Here is a 17,509-nt window from a genome sequence, read left to right as displayed (position 1 = left end):
CTCTCTCATTCAACTAAGTTTACATTGTTACAGCTCAGGGGAAACTTATAGTCAACCAGGCAAACAAATACAAGATAGCTATTCTCCATCTTTTTCTCTGAGAGTTACTCAAATAATGTAGGCCTACATTGCTAAATATTAAATTGATAGAGATCAGAATTCATACAAGGAACAGCTTAGTTAGAAGAAAAACCCAATCAGCGATAGTGTGCTATGTAGGCATATGAGTAGGGTTTCAAAATTCCAGTGTCTTTCCTAAAATTCCCCGGTTTTCCAGAAATCCTGGTTGGAAATTCATGGCATTAGGAGGGAATAAGAAATCCACGTGTCCTCCTACCAGGATTTCTGGAAAAATTGTGCAGCCCTATGAATGAGACACCTGTAGATATATTTATACCACTAACTAAACGGTGGGAATGTATTTCTGTTTTATACTGGAGAGGATACCCAACCCTTATTACGGTTTTGATTGAAGAGGGCTTTATGTATTCCTGAGAAGTTATTGCCGCTTTCATGTGCTAGTCGGAACTAGGAAGCCCTGAAGTTTCCGACATTGCTAACTGGTTGTAGTTATACACGTGCCGAGGTGAACCAGTTAGAAAGTCGAAGATTTCAGAGTTTCCTAGTTCCAACTAGCACCTGAACGCAGCATTATTCCTCAGTCAGCCTTCTGAATGTCCACCCCCACAGCCAGGGGATGAAGGCAGTCTAGGATACAGTACAGTCCAGCTGACACAGAGCAATATGAAAGATCTAGTCTAGCTGACTGGCCTGTACCACCCAGGGCTCTGACTGATCATATAAATAATGCTCCTTCCTGCATGAGAAATGGAAGTACACTATGGATCCTGGGAACAAGGCCAAATGGCACCCTATTCATATAGTGCACTACCTTTGATCAGAGCCCTATGGTGTCTGGTCAAAAGTAGTGCACTATATAGGGAATAGGGTGTCATTTGGGACACATCTCCTGGGGCATTGAGATGCAGAAGACCTGCCAGATTGCAGTAGAGTGGATGAGTAGGTTTTTTATTGGAGCTGTGTGCTCTGTGAGAAGCATTACAAATCTCTTCTGCATGAGTGCAGTGCACCACTTATCCCTCAGTGCAATTGTTATGACTGGGCATAGTTATCTGACTCTTAATGATAAGCCATAGGATGGACTGAGTTAAAGATGGAAATAATAAGAATACTTCATGTTATCTAAATACTGTAATGAAATCCTATTTTAAATATAACGTTTAACATACAAAAATAACACATTCCACTCTTAGTTATCCAATTTAACATTACATTTTTTTTTTTACAGAATTCAAATGACTTTTGTATTAAAATATATAAAACAATTTGTCATACAATAACAAAATACCTCAGTGTAAACAATGTAAAACTACAAAAAACTTTCAATATAAAAGTACAAAATATCAAACTACCCAATTCTACATCACCAGGGTAAAGCAGCGATTCATCTGGCAAAAAACTATTACTTCTACTAAAGTAGGAAAGTACACATACAGTCCATGTCTCGCAGGCCCTCTACTTGACGAAGATAGCTGGTTTCTCTGATAAGATGTGGATGAGCAGGTTTCTCTAAGATTGAAAAAATATATAAAACTACTAGATAGCAAACTACCCAAATTATACATCATGTACTAGACCAGTACTGCCCAATCCTAACGTACCACACTACACTAATGCAAACACGATTTGTATTTGGACACGTTTGTCCCAGATAAGGACCATACAACCTTTGTATCCATAGTACTAAACTAGCAGGTTTCTCAGAAATTGAAAATATAAAAACTAAATATACAAAATAAAAATCTACATAATCACCGTACCAGTTGGTAAACCAAAAGTAACCACTAGCTACTGCTACTGTAACACAAATACTTCAGCCATGTTTCTCAGTCTCTCTATAGTACTAAACTAGCAGGTTTCTCAGCGATGGATGGCAGGTTTCTCCTAGCCGGGTCATTGACGTCCCAGAGCCTCTGGAACTCAGTGATGAAAGGCAGGACCAGGTCTGGTTCCTCCGTGACCAGGATGTTCTCCTTGTTGCTCTGGATGGCTGTCAGGGTCCAGTTCAGGGAGCCGGTGATCAGGCGCCGGCCGTCCACCACGGCAAACTTGTGGTGCATGTGGACGGCGCCGGAGTCACACCTCACACAGATGCCTGGGGGAATGGAAGGGGAATAGACAGGATGAGAGCGGCCATGCTATATTATGAATACAGTCACAGTTGTGGTGCATTGTGGTGGAGTCACACCTCCCAGAGTCAAACCTCACATGGACATCACACAGATTCCAAATAGAGGGGGGAGGGGGAGAGAGAGCCATTCATAACATGTCTATCTACCTTTTTTGAATCGTGGCACACCTTGATGGGATAAACAACTCTGCAGCACACCTAAAATGTCCCTGTTAATGTCACCTAAAATGTCCCTGTTAATGTATTTAGTAGTAATGACCTCCATCTAACTGATCCATACTGCTTTTTTATAGATTAAAAATAAATTAAATAAAGATTAAATAGGGTTTATTTGTACTATTTTCATAATTCCTTAATCATGATGATTAATTTGTGTGTACCCAGTGCTTGACTTGACTGAAATAGGTTCAGGTACTAATTTTGGGTGCCGGTACTGTTTATATTTAGGTGCAGGAGCTCCAAAATACTTTTCAACATATATTCTATAAAAGGGAACAGGCAGTCGTAGCTCAAGCAGTAGAACATTTGAGGTGCCAGTACTCAGCTCCTGCCCAAGTCAAGCACTGTATTTAACCCTTTTAAGAGCGTCCCGCGAATCCGTGCTAGAAATAAAATATTTATACTAAACAAAAATATAAAACGCAACATGTAAAGTGCTGGTCCCATGTTTCATGAGCTGGAATAAAAGAGCCCAGATATTTCCATAGGCACAATCTTATTTCTCAAAAACATTTTTTTTTGTTTACATCCCTGTTAGTGAGCACTTCTTCTTTGCTAAGATAAACCATCCACCTGACAGGTGTGGCATATCAAGAAGCTGATTAAACTGCATGATCATTACACAGGTGCACCTTGTGCTGGGGACAATAAAAGGCCACTCTAAAATGTGCAGTTTTGTCACAACACAATGCCACATATCTCTCAAGTTTTGAGGGAGCGTGCAATTGGCATGCTGACTGCAGGAATATCCACCAGAGCTGTTGCCAGATAATTGAATGTTAATTTCTCTACCATAAGCGTCCTCCAACGTAATTTTAGAGAATTTGGCAGTACGTCCAACCGGCCTCACAACCGCAGACCACGTGTAACCACGCCAGCCCAGGACCTCCCCACATCCGGCTTCTTCACCTTTGGAATCGTCTGATACCAGCCACCTTGACAGCTGATGAAACTGTGGGTTTGAACAACCAAATAATTTCTGCACAAATTGTCAGAAACCGTCTCAGGGAAGCTCATCTGTGTGCTCGTCGTCCTCACCAGGGTCTTGACCTGACTGCAGTTCGGCGTCGTAACTGACTTCAGTGGGCAAATGCTCACCTTCGATGGCCACTGGCACGCTGGAGAAGTGTGCTCTTCACGGATTAATCCCGGTTTCAACTGTACGGTTCAGATGGCAGACAGCCTGTATGGCTTTGTGTGGGCGAGCGGTTTGCTGATGTCAACAGAGTGACCCATGGTGGCGGTGGGGTTATAGCATGGGCAGGCATAAGCTACAGACAATTAAGACATTTGCATTTTATCGATGGCAATTTAAATGCACAGAGATACTGTTACGAGATCCTGAGGCCCATTGTCATGCCATTCATCTGCCACGATCACCTCATGTTTCAGCATGATAATGCACGGCCCCATGTCGCAAGTATCTGTACACAATTCCTGGCAGCTGAAAATGTCCCAGTTCTTCCATGGCCTGCATACTCACCAGATGTGTCACACATTGAGCATGTTTGGGATGCTCTGGATCGACGTGTACGACAGAACATTCCAGTTCCCGCTAATATCCCGCTAATATCCAGCAACTTCGCACAGTCATTGAAGAGGAGTGGGACAACATTCCACAGGCCACAATCAACAGCCTGATCCACTCTATGCGAAGGAGATGTGCCGCGCTGCATGAGGCAAATGGTGGTCACACCAGATACTGACCGTTTTTTTTCATCCACACCCCTACCTTTCTTTAAGGTATCTGTGACCAACAGATGCATATCTGTATTCCCAGTCATGTGAAATCCATAGATTAGGGCCTAATTTATTTATTTCAATTGACTGATTTCCTTATATGAACTGTAACTCAGTAAAATCGTTGAAATTGTTGCGTTTATATTTTTGTTCAGTGTAGCTCCGGTAAAATAGGTATTTAGTTTTGAACGGGTTGAGCTAGAGACAAGTGGTTTTTCTGCATAGTAAAGGTGAAAGTTGTGCAACCACAGACACAAAGCCATGCTCCATTGGTTTCTATGGTAGAGGCTGTGATGCAGATAGACTAATCAGACCTGCCTGTGCTAATGGTTCTCACAGGCGAAGTAAAATGATACAAAATGACTTTGCTTGTGATGCGCAACCCTCAAATGATACAAATGTAGCCTAACCACAGCCTGAGCACACCGGACTTGAAACAACTGTACAGATGTAACCATGTGCAATTCAATGTATTTTTTCAGAGCTGCACTGGTGCTCCCAAGTTTAAATTCCATGTGCATTCCACAGGTCTCTGACTCGTCGGGGCTTGTGCTGGCAAGCCCACTAGGGCCAGATTACGCTTGCAACATATTTAATCATCCCTCTGGATACGTCCCAAATGGCACCTTATTCTCTATATAGTAGGGCTGCACAATTAAACAATTTCACATAGAAATCACAATATTTCCATATCGCAAGAGATCCATATCGCATGCAATATTTTGAAATGCATCTCAGCCTTGTGTAACGTCCGTTTTGATAATTTACTCTTATGTCACACCAAGCTCCGCCCCCTGTCACTCAAGCGGCGCAGTTCCTCCTCCTTGCTGTTACTTTGCATGCTGTTCTGTTAGGTCAAATGCAGTCAACCTATTGTTCCAAACAATAACATTTTGCATTCCACTTTTCTTCTTTAATATAAACCAACAGGACAATGATCCAACACACCTCCAGGCTGTGTAAGGGATAATTTACCGAGAATGATGGAGTGCTGCATCAGATGACCTGGCCCCCATAATCCCCTGACCTCAACCCAATTGAGATGGTTTGGGATGAGTCGGACAGCAGAGTGAAGGAAAAGCAGCCAACAAGTGCTCAGCATATGTGGGAACTCCTTCAAGACTGTTGGAAAAGCATTCCAGATGAAGCTGGTTGAGAGAATGCCAAGAGTGTGCAAAGCTGTCATCAAGGCAAAGGGTGGCTATTTGAAGAATCTCAAATATAAAATATATTTTGATTTGTTTTACACTTTTTTGGTTACTACATAATTTCATGTGTTATTTCATAGTTTTGTAGAACATGGTAAAAATAAAGAAAAACCCTTGAAAGAGAAGGTGTTCGAAAACTTTTGACCGGTAGTGTATATTTTTGGGGAACTCAGTCCAGCTTTCAACTTACTCTTAAAAGTTGTAATAGTAGAATGCACAAGGTGAAATTTCGAAATTGGGTAGTGCATCAGCAGATTTCCTCTTGTCATGTCAGTCATTTCATACCTTAGAGAGCTATTTATAACTCAAATGTCCAGATCAACTAGCCCATGTCACCTAATGTTTTTTTGCCCATAGATTTTGTTGTAATGTTTGAGTCACTCAAATATGACATGAATAAACATTAGACATGGCAAAATGTATAGAATTGCAGGAAATAAACAAACCTGCAACATTTTCTCACCGTCAACAAGAGGGGTGTGAACAGTTTGTCATGAACAGTGCTTGTGCCCATAGAAATAGACGTGGGGCGCGGGATGTTCCCCAATGCAGGAAGGGGGGCCTGAGTGAAAAAGTTTGGGAACCCCTGGCCCAACCTGCTTTGCAGATGAGTGATGTAGGCGCATAAGGGGATAGTACAGTAGGGCCCTGTGTGGCTCAGTTGGTAGAGCATGGCGCTTGCAACGCCAGGGTTGTGGGTTCGTTTCCCACCGGGGGCCAGTATGAAAAAATAAAATGTATGCACTCACTAACTGTAAGTCGCTCAGGATAAGAGCGTCTGCTAAATGACTAAAATGTAAAAATGTACATAGCTAGGTGGTAGGTTCTAAGAACTGCTTTAGGATTGGGCCTCTGCCATCAGCCTACCTGCTCTGCAGATGGCCCCTATTTATAACATTAGCAGCAGTGAGAGAGGCTTCCCTCCCTGTCAGTGACTTGATTTATTGACTTTGGCATATCAGCCTACCTGCTCTGCGGATGGCCCCTATCTGGGAGCCGGTGATGAGGGTGTAGTCCATGTCAGTGAGGATACGGATGGGGATGCCCCTGGTGTGGAGGGCCAGCACGGCCCGGCTCAGGTCCAGGTTGGTGAAGGCGAACACACACAGGTCCAGGGAGGAGGAGGCAGACAGGATGTGGCCCAGGAGACGGGTGAAGGAGGTGTTGACGTTGTGGGGTAAGGGACAGGGGCAGGGGCTTGGGGGGGAGAGAGGAAGGGGGGGGGAGAGAGGAGGGGGGGGGGGGCATGTGAAGAGGAGGGGAAGATGATAGGGGGACAGAGGAGAGGAGGATGAGAGGGAGAGGAAAGGGGGAGAGAGAAGGAGTTACTGTGGAAGGTGGATCTACTGTATAGTAGTCACTCACTGAATAATTGTTCCTAGCCCGTAGCAAAACATCTGAAATCAATAGAAAGACTATAAAAAAAACAGCAGAATTCTTAGAGATATTGGATAGATATATTATTAATGAAAATGATGGTGAGTAGTTAAAGTTGACTGTGCCAGCATCCCAAATGTTACCCTAGGGCACTAGTATCCACTACTGGGCCCTGGTTAAAAACAGTGCACTATATAGGGAAAAGGTGCCATTTGGTACGCATACTATTACTTACAATGGTGAGTCAGGAGTGAAGAGACGCTCCGTGCAGGCGACCTCCGTGGGGAAAAAGAACACTTCTTTCAGGGGCCCCCGGGATATTTTCCGGGGCCAGAGGCGACAGAGGAGCCAGCCCAACCACTTCACACTGAGAGTGAGGGCCACAGCCCCCAGACCCACAATCTTCACCATCTGAACCACTGACATCTGTGGGCAGAGGGCCAAGTTGTCATGAAAATGTTGAATGGAAGCGCTAAATTACATACAGTAGGCCTTCCCTTCTTTCCCCCCTGCCTTTCAGCTCTTGGTTAGGATTAGCCTAGTTAGGGTGAAGTCTTGACAGCTAATGATAGTTGAGGTCTGTTGGGTATGCAAAACAGCCATTAACTTCTGAACGGTGCTCGTTTTCACCAGCTTTATGGGGACAATGACATAGCTAGCAAATAATGGAACTCTGCTGCAGCCCAGAGCAGAGGCTAGCTACTTAGCTAACTACAGTAAGTGAGTTTGTTAGCTAGGCCCATCTAGCCAGCTTATCTCTGCAAGTCTGAGCTACCTTCATGCAGTGGTTTTTTTGTAAGCACACTTTCTCAGTTCATTCCTTGCTGTGTGCTAGAATTAACTCTTATTTTAAACCACTTTAGACCTAGCTACCTTGACTTTTTTCACCGGCGAGTATCGGTCTCCACGATGGACTTTTATTTGAGTGGACGTCGAAGACGAACGCCGGCCGGTGCTCTAGATCTGTCAATCAAATTAAAACACGCAGGATATTTGCAACGTTTCCACCAATCAGGGGACAGTTGTTGAAGCGGTTGAACATGTATTATTATTTTGTGAGATGTATGATGTAGAAAGGGAGAGGTTGTTTGACAGGGTCAGAGAAGTTGGACAGGAATGGGAAGTGGGTGGTATTTTGGGTGGGGATGATGGGAGTAGTGAGGGTTGTAGGGAATTATTTTATTGTATTAGAAATTCAGGGTTAGTTAAGAGAATAGTGGTATAGATAGGTCGTGACCGGCTTCACACTCCACTACAGTAGGAAGCGGTGTATGCACCTGTCAGTTGGTTGCGATTCGCCAATAAAACTTGAAGAAGAAGACGAAAATGGTTTAATGTGAACTTCCGGTTCTGACGGCGATCTCAGGAGGAAAAATGGCGGAAGCGGATGTTCTGTTTGAATCAGATGGCGTGTCGACTGGAGAAGAACGTGAGGAGAATTGGATTACTGTGGCGGATGCAAAATGAAATAAGAGAAGCAAAGTGGTAGTGAGTCATTTTTGGCTGGAATAAGGGTTTTGGGACGATGTTGTTACCTGGAAGATCCGTTTGAAGTCTATTAAAATTGTGGATGCGTTGAATGAGGTGGAGTCGATGAGAATAACGGGAAGTGGGTTTATTTTGTGTTTCTATGGAACAGAAGGAGCATGCTTTGCGCCTCAAGAAGATTGGAATGTGTCGTGTGTGGATCTTTGAAGCAGGGCGCCTATCAAGGGTGTTATCTCTGGGGTGGCGCTAGAAGTAAATGCAAAGGCTATATGCGTGAAGAATTGGATCAAGTGGTTGGTGCACAACGACTGACCCGCATGGTAGATGGAGTGCTGAAGCCCACTCCATCCATTCTATTGTTATTTTGATGAGTCTCTCCGTTCTCACGTGTATTTGGGTTATATGAGATTCCCTGTGAGAGCCTTTGTGCCCGAACCCATGCAGTGTGATAAATGTAAATGATTTGGTCATGTGTCAAATGTTTGTAGATGGGAGGAGTATTAACATGCACCTGCATTTCTGAAGTGTCCTGTTAGTGTGAAGGAGACGGAGGTTGCATGAATAAGGGCTGTCCAGAATGTCTTCTATCCGGAGGCGTTGAGAACAGTGGAATAAAGGCGTGAAGTTGAAGAAGTAATGGTAGTTGGAGTAGAGACACAAGATGTTCTGTGTCAACCGAGGGATCCTGAGATGTTGCATGTTAAGAAGGTGGACTTTGTAGCATTTATTACTTTAGTTATCAACTACACAGCGCAAACGGAGAGGAAATCGGAGAAAATAGGCATCATTGTGAGTGCGGCTGAGGCATTGCAAGGAATCCTGTTGAAAAATGCTCCATCCTCACAGGCACCTGAGCCTGTGTAGGGATGTGACTGAACAATTGGGATGGTTGTTTTGATTATTTATTTTGTATTTTGTATTATCTCGTTCGGGTCCCCCCATCTCGCAATGGAATATATTATTTTTGTTTTGTTTCAATACCCCGTACAGTAGGTGGCGGCAATACACCAATAGGTGTAGTCTGCCATAAAACTTTGACGAAGAACAACTTCCGGTTCTCGTTGCTTGCTTACTTTCTCCACTAAAAAGCCGAAGCGTGTGTTTTCTTAGGAAAGGTAGCGAAACAAATATATCGTTTCATGGAACAATTATTTAATATAAGGAGCTTGATTATAGATAATGTTGTACTTTCCATTATTAATAACGAAACATTCAGTTTCATGAAACCACCGCTGGCATCAGCAAGGAGCCAAGAGTTGTTGGAGAGTTAACAGTTTATGACAACAACACACGTTGTTGTAGCTAAGCTAGCTAGCTAGCTACTTGCGCCTAGCAGGATTACATTATTAATTTACAGTTTAGAATACGTTGATTTGATTGAACGACTGCGATCTATTCAGTTACAAAGTTGCATTATTTGTAATTGATGTACATTTGCTCAACAGAGTTTAGCGAACTAACTAGCTAACCTTACTGTACACGTGAAGACTACCTAATATGGGTCGCCGCAAGTCCAAGCGAAAGCCCCCTCCAAAGAAGAAGCTTACTGGAAATTTGGACACTCAATTCACCTGTCCATTCTGCAATCACGAAAAGTCCTGTGATGTGAAAATGTAAGTAACAAAGTACAGTATGGCTACCTCCCAAATGGCAAATCAAAACCATCGCGCTCTCCCAAAAGCTTGGCGGGTGGTGCGTAAAACCCGCGAATTCAGACAAAAAAAAGAGGTGTAATGGGTTCGCACTCAAAATTATGTCGCATAAAGCTTACTAAATTATTCGATGTTTTAAAATGTTTACTGCATCAGGGATAGTGTACATAGAAGTTTCGGCTACACAGACGTGACCTCCCAAATTGCACCCTATTCCATACATACTGCACTACTTTTGACCAGAACCCTATGGGCACTGGTCAAAAGTACACTACGGGCATTAATATGGAGTTGGTCCCCCCTTTGCTGCTATAACAGCCTCCACTCTAATGGGAAGGCTTTCCACTAGATGTTGGAACATTGCTGCAGGGACTTGCTTCCATTCAACCACGAGCATTAGTGAGGTCGGGGACTGATGTTGGGCAATTAGGGCTGGCTCGCAGTCAGCGTTCCAATTTATCCCAAAGGTGTTCGATGGGGTTGATGTCAGGTCTCTTTGCAGGCCAGTCAAGTTCTTCCACACCGATCTCGACAAACCATTTCTGTATGGACCTCGCTTTGTGCACGGGGGCTTTGTCATGCTGAAACAGTAAAGGGCCTTCCCCAAACTGTTGCCACAAAGTTGGAAGCACATAATTGTCTAGAATGTCATTGTATGCTGTAGCATTAAGATTTCCCTTCACTGGAACTAAGGGGCTTAGCCTGAACCATGAAACAGCCCCAGACCATTATTCCTCCTCCACCAAACTTTACAGTTGGCACTATGTATGGGGGCAGGTAGTGTTATCCTGGCATCCGCCAAACCCCAGATTTGTCAGTCGGGCTGCCAGATGGTGAAGCGTGATTCATCTCTCCAGAGAACGCGTTGCCACTGCTCCAGAGTCCAATGGCGGCGAGCTTTACACAACTCCAGCCGACGCTCGGCATTGCGCATGGTTATCTTAGGCTTGTGTGCGGCTGCTCGGCCATGGAAACCCATTTCATGAAGCTCCTGACGAACAGTTCTTGTGCTGACGTTGCTTCCAGAGGCAGTTTTGAACTCGGTAGTGAGTGTTGCAACTGAGGACAGATGGTTTTTACGCGCTTCAGCACTCTGCGGTGCCATTCTTTGAGCTTGTGTGGTCTACCACTTCACGGCTGAGCCGCTTCACGGCTGAGCCGTTGTTGCTCCTAGATGTTTTCACTTCACAATAACAGCACTTACAGTTGACCGGGGCAGCTCTATCAGGGCAGACATTTGCAGAACTGAAAGGTGGCATCCTATGATGGTGCCACGTTGAAAGTCACCGAGCTCTTTACTAAGGCCATTCTACTGCCAATGTTTGTCTATGGAGATTGCATGGCTGTGTGCTCGACTTTATACACCTGTCAGCAACGGGTGTGGCTGAAATAGCCTAATCTACTAATTTGAAGGGGTATCCACATACTTGTGTATATACAGTGTAGTTCACTAGAGGGTAATGCACTACAGGCTGTAACTCTTACATTTCAATGACTTAACTATTTATTCATGCTTTGTGTTTTAACTTCTCTTTCTTGCCAACAGGGAAAGGACCAGAAATACTGGGATAATATCATGCACAGTTTGCCTGGAGGAGTTCCAAACCCCCATTACCTGTATCCTTTGAATGCTGATCAAGTCTATTGAACTCAGACACAATAACTGTTGTTGTTATCACATTTGGTACGTTTACATGCACACTAATAATTCAATATTAAACTGATTATGGCAGGTTATGCAATAGTCATATAAACACCGTACTCTTCTTATCTTGATCTGCGTAAGGTTAAAATCGTAGTAAGCATAAAACAACTGCTTTTCTGAGCAATCTTTCTAATTATTAGGACGGTGTATTTGATCTGCACATATGCTAACACCAGCCAAGCGAGCCTCCCTCTTTAGCGCGGGTGAAGTGAGTTCGGAACAACTGAATGTACGCGTCTTAGGGACTTACCTGGAGAAAATCGGATCTCTCTGAAATAAAAATGGATTGCCCTCCCTTCAGTAAAATAATATTTTTACCCAACCCACCCTGAACACTTTAAAAAAAAAGTAAGTGACCCCTATACCCAAATTAATAATTAAAACATAAAGTGGATTGCAGAGAACATGCCTACTGTTTACCCTCACTCCTAGGACAGACCAGAGCCATAGATATGCAGTTTTAGAAACTGTTCTTCATTTTGTAAGGATTACATGGCAAAGCAGCCAGAAGGTTGTGGATTCACAGACCACCACTGACAAGGGGGAGAAAAGATATCCATTATAATAAAAGCACTGCATGAATCTATCTTATTTGTGGTCTGTGAAAAAATTACCTCTTATAAATGCATTTCATGCAATTCTACGTAATTTTACATAATTGGAGACAAGCAGAATCTTTTTTGAATATCACAGAACATGACAACAAATGAGCGCATGCTGCAGCACCGGAGACGTTTTTATTTCTATACAGGCTATTGTTAAAAAAGAGGATAGTCTTAAGTTTGGAACAATGCTGAAGTTGTCTATCAACAGTAAATATTGAGTACAACATAATCAGTTACAACGGAAGTATCTGATCATCAATGAATTTGAGAAAAAGCCATTCAATGTTTAACACAGCAGCCATATATCATCAGTTAGGCCTATATGCACTTGTAAACCATTTTCATTTGGGAAACTATCATTTTCAAATGTATTCTGTTTATTCCATGACATTGTTGTTACAAAATAGATGTGTGTTGACTGTGATTAGGGCATGGGAATATAAGAGCATCTGCTAGGCTAAATTAACAAACTAGGCATGCATAGCTGATCCTCAAACCAAAGACTGGCCAAACTCGTGTTTCTAAAAGTGAATTACAAGGCACTGTAGAATGACTGTATAGCCTAATAAGGCATTTTTTGTTTCATTATTATTTAATTCTAAGTAATAATTGTAAATATTGTATACAGCATAAATGCTAAATGTATAGACATGTTGTTGAAGTGCTGTTGTTGAAATGCTAAGCTCTCCTGCCAGTCTGTAGCGTGTCACAAATGCTTCACAATGTGTTTCTTAAATGGCAGGCTGTATTCCCTGTCTTCTTTCTCTATGGCACGAATTATGACCTGTAGGCGTGTGTGCAGAGGCCCGTCGGTCGGAGGCGTGGCCAGTTTGAGCGGGCCAAATCCGACGTAACAAGAACAGCCACAGACACAGAACTCTACCAGGGGTTGCTAAAACGGCTGTCATCAAAACGCACTTGAACTCACCCTACTGTCCGAGTGCTTAGCTTACAGAAACGTACCACCTCTATTGCATATGCAGACAAACTCATCCACCGCGTGAACCTTATCATGACACCAACGAGAGCTGGGATCCAAATTCACAGCGCGTCTGCCATGATGTTTATAAAACTCAGCGGACCCCCTTGCGCAGTGGAACTCAGAACGATACGTGAACATTGCTGTCCTTTCAGCAGTGAGATTCGAAGGGCGCTCAAAATAACCCTCATCAAGATGTAGCCTACTTATCACTTGTTATTATTACTAATAGATGACTCTCACTTTTCACAGTGGTGCTCGTTTAGTAACGTTAGATCAAAGCTAAATCAATGTCTCGCAAGAGCCCATAATGATTAATTGGGATTTGACATAGCAGATCCAAATATAGTAGCATATAAGCCTATAATCTTACACCAAAAACACCTCCGCAGTCATTTCTTATCTGACGCTAAATAGTCATATTTTCCTCACGTGGCCAAAACGGAACAGTTTGCGCACCGCAGGCAATGCTTTGATTGATACAAAATAGTCTTACAAGAAATGCTAATAGTTTAACACCACCTGCTTTAATTTGCTCGCAAAACAGTTATTCAAGAAGATCTATATGCATATTCCCATGAAACTGATTGAAATCAAATGATTGGCATGCAGTTTGGACATTTCACTAGTAAAACGTGAAGAATTCTAATTCCCGATGGACAGTGATAATGGCCTACTAGGTACAGTGATACTACTAGGTACCTACTAGGAATGCCTAACTTGGTGTTTGAGGGTATTAAAAATAGAACATTTTCTTGAGACGATGTTGTGGGCATATAGGCAGACGTTGCAGTTGGAGGATGCATTTTATGCACCTATTCTTAAATGATATTCAATCTGTCGGTACAAACGTTGAGAAATTATGTCATTAAAAAAAATGCGGAAAAGTAGCTGCTGCCTTGGCAACAGCTAATGGGGATCCGGAATAAAATCCAATAGAAATACCTCTGGTCCTCAACTTCACGCTGTCCCTCTCAAACTGAACAGGACATCAGCAGGCCTAGTCGGCACTCACAGACATTGCATTTTTTGACAAATTGACTCGCCTCCTGAAGTGACAGCGTACACAGCACAGCCATTGGTTAGGCAGCACAAACACAGCACAGCCATTGGTTAGGCAGCACAAACGTAGCACAGCCATTGGTTAGGCAGCATAAAAGGGTTACATCAGCAAGAGCAGGGCAGGCCGGGGCTCATGATTGGGAACGCCTATCCATTACAGTGTAGCCTAGTTTTATATACACCATCCCAGCAGTGCAAAAACACGGGAAGTAAGTACATTTTATTAGAAATATAACTTTGCCCTGTGCTTCTCCTAGCATGCTCTATAGTATAGTATAGTATAGTATAGTATAGGCTATGGGTCATTTGATTGAGCTACCATACACTTGATATTGCGCGCCCAGCAGAGAATCAGGGTGGAGGGGCATCATCGGGCACAAATGAGATACTATAATAAGCAACTAATTCTTAAACCCTGAGAAATATGACATTTAGTAAATTACAAATTACATGACCCTGCCCTGGACTAAATGTAAAAAAAATACTAAACCATCTTCCGCCGGGTAACTATTGTGTACATTTCGATCTCTCCTTTAGAAGTCGTTTTCACATACACATTTGATATGTTTGAACTCAGAATCAAATATGCTTCCCAAAAATAACATGGTCGCTGTGGCAGAAGGTTTATTTTGATTGCCTCTTTTCTCATTTATCAGAGTGCCAACAGGTAGCCTGGTTTCAGATGTGTCCATGTAAACGGGATCGAACAACACAGGTAGCCACGGTAGTGGGTTCAATCCCCGGGACCACCCATGCACAAAAAAAAATGTATGCACGCATGACTGTAAGTCGCTTTGGATAAAAGCGTCTGCTAAATGGCATATTATATATTATTATATTATTACAGGTATCTTTTGGTTATCACTATGGCAACAGCCTCCAGGAACAATAAAAAACACAATATTTACATCTTACAGTTAAATGAGAAGGAATTAAACAACAAAACATTTAAATCAAACTATTATATTAATCAGACTATCCATAATAATCGCATTGTGTGCATGTAACCATACTAATTGATACGTAATCAATAAGGCTGCAGCAGTTGTAATTTCCTAATGATGTAATGCCTCATTTCATTGGATTGGCTCTTATGATAATATTGTTTCTAGGTATTTTAACATCAGGAATGCAAACAGCCCAGTTACAGACTATAAGTTGCTCTGGATAAGAGCGTCTGATAAATGGCTAAAATGTAAATACTGCCATGACTAGACACAGTTGCATGCAGTCGCATTTTCTCCAATCTCCTGTTGCTAACATCTTCTGGTTGAGTGTATATAAGTTCTATATCCTTACCTTACTCTCTAAGATCTGTCAGAGCCTGTGGATGTGTACAGTGATTGGATAGACGCTTGTGAAGCAGCCAATCAGTAGCTCAGGCTCACCGGGGCTGAAGACATCACATTGGAACAGGAAGCTGATTAGAGGTGGCTCTCGTCTGCTTCTCACCAATCACTGCCCGTCTACAGCCCAAGATAATGGTCCCGTTCCAGGCCGACTACATTGCAGACGTTGCATTGCATCAACCAAGTGTTGCGTGCCATGTCGTCAACTGCAGTTGGGCATCATATTGCTATATGATGTCGTGGTTAGCTGATATGTGAAACAACTATCAAGTCGTTGTGAGATCTGGCAGATGCCTGCAATGTAGCGGCCTCCGACCCTTACCTCACCACACATCTCCCACACTAGTGACCTGGCGTCCACCGAGACGGTCAGACCAGTCTGTCTTGCATAGCTATAGTTCAGTCCAGAGACATATATAGGTAGCGTCCCAAATGGCACCCCGTTCCCTATGTAGGGCACTACTTTTGACCAGCTCCCAGAGGGCTCGGGTGGACAATGGTGCACAATATTGGGAATAGGGATGCAGCCATAGAGGTATATATGACTGGTTAAGTCAACCTATTCCCCTACTCACCGTTTGTTTTAATTTATACAGACCTCTCATCTTACAAGCTGTCAGTCGTCATGGCTCCTAGTTTACTGGTCGGATTATACAGTTAGTAGCTGCTGTGGGGTCAGTTTTTGTTTCACCACAATTCATTTTTACTCTCCCTCGTGTACAGTTCTAGAGATACCCCATTGGAATGACCCAACACTGTGGTATTGTGTATATTCGGTGTAACTCTTGAGTGTGTTTTTATGCAGAGTAACTTGTCACTAGTGGGGTGTTCCAGAAAGCAGGATCGTTAAGTTAGCCAGCTAACTTTGATATGCAGTTAAATATATCTCTTCATCTTTTTATTTAGAAAGCTAAACTTGAATAAGGGTTGTTGTTGGTTGTCAAGTCAATTATACCATGAGAATTTCAAGTTTGATTTTTTGGGACAGTTAGCTGGCTAAGTCATTGATCCTGCTTTCTGGAACAGTCCAAACACTCAAGTAGTTTTATGTCAAGTGGTTTATGAAATATTTTCTATGAATATCCAAGGTCCTTTTTCTAAATGATAGAATGGTTAAGGTATCTCCCTGAAGACATGTTGCACCATTCCTTTGTTAGAGAAAATGGACTAAAGGGGAGAGGTAGTACGGTACATACACACCAGGTAAACAGTAGGTCCAAATTATTATTATTATTGATTTGAAACCATTATTGATTTGATTATTTTTAGTTTTTCAAATGATAAGAAAATTGCCAATGATTTGCAATTGGTTGCCCTTTGTAATATTGTAATGACTTTTGTTTTCAATGTGACAAATTAAAAAGTGTCGTATTTTGACACCCACAATGAATGTGTCTGTGTCAATTGTCTGATTTGAGAGTTAACCATCAAAACTAAACTATATAGAGCATATTTCTACCGGAGAGACATGCGGTTTCATTTCCTGATAATGGGCTAGCTAGAGGAAAACGCCATACTGTCCAGTTTACGACTAAAACTAACAGATGTGATCACCATGTATATGTCGGTACGTGTGTCCATGCGCCCCAATGCATTTGTGTGATTGTGTGCGTACCCATGGTTCTCAGCTGGGGATATTGACAATAAGTTATGATTCACAGAGGGCTATGATGAGTGGTTATCAGTTTGTCTATCACCTCATCCCTATCTCCCCCTCGATCTCAATCTCCTCTCATTCAGCGTGTGAGGTCAAGTATCACTCTAGTCTCTGTCAAGGCTGCCAATAACCTATACAACGGTGCCATGGCAACCATTTCCAAGGTAACAAGTATTTGGTTTCTAGGCACCTGGAGCTGTGCTCACACAATCTGCAATTTTTAAAAAACGTTTACACGCTCGCTATCAACAAGTTG

General features: G+C 42.7%; 2 protein-coding genes across 2 annotated transcripts; one reads left to right on the top strand and one right to left on the bottom strand.

Annotated features, from left to right (window-relative positions):
* Positions 1 to 1,916: 1,916 nt before the first annotated feature.
* Positions 1,917 to 7,182, bottom strand: LOC311118092 (mitochondrial cardiolipin hydrolase-like; the record flags this gene model as incomplete). The annotated part of the gene is made up of 3 exons (XM_084192967.1): positions 1,917 to 2,176; positions 6,347 to 6,576; positions 6,992 to 7,182. The coding sequence occupies 3 exons, from the start codon at positions 7,180 to 7,182 to the stop codon at positions 1,917 to 1,919; spliced, it is 681 nt and encodes a 226-aa protein (XP_084049093.1).
* Positions 7,183 to 9,301: 2,119 nt separating this feature from the next.
* LOC311118090 (transcription elongation factor 1 homolog) lies at positions 9,302 to 16,982 on the top strand. Its single transcript, XM_084192965.1, has 4 exons — positions 9,302 to 9,359; positions 9,690 to 9,857; positions 11,443 to 11,513; positions 15,560 to 16,982. Exons 2-4 carry the CDS (start codon positions 9,742 to 9,744, stop codon positions 15,622 to 15,624), a joined length of 252 nt encoding a protein of 83 aa, XP_084049091.1. The 5' UTR covers positions 9,302 to 9,359; positions 9,690 to 9,741; the 3' UTR covers positions 15,625 to 16,982.
* Positions 16,983 to 17,509: the final 527 nt, after the last annotated feature.

Source organism: Coregonus lavaretus (assembly GCF_964263955.1).
Source record: "Coregonus lavaretus genome assembly, contig: HAP1_SCAFFOLD_984, whole genome shotgun sequence".
Classification (NCBI taxonomy): domain Eukaryota; kingdom Metazoa; phylum Chordata; class Actinopteri; order Salmoniformes; family Salmonidae; genus Coregonus; species Coregonus lavaretus.
The sequence above is the reverse complement of the archived record's forward strand: the minus strand, read 5'-3'. Positions and strand labels throughout refer to the sequence as shown.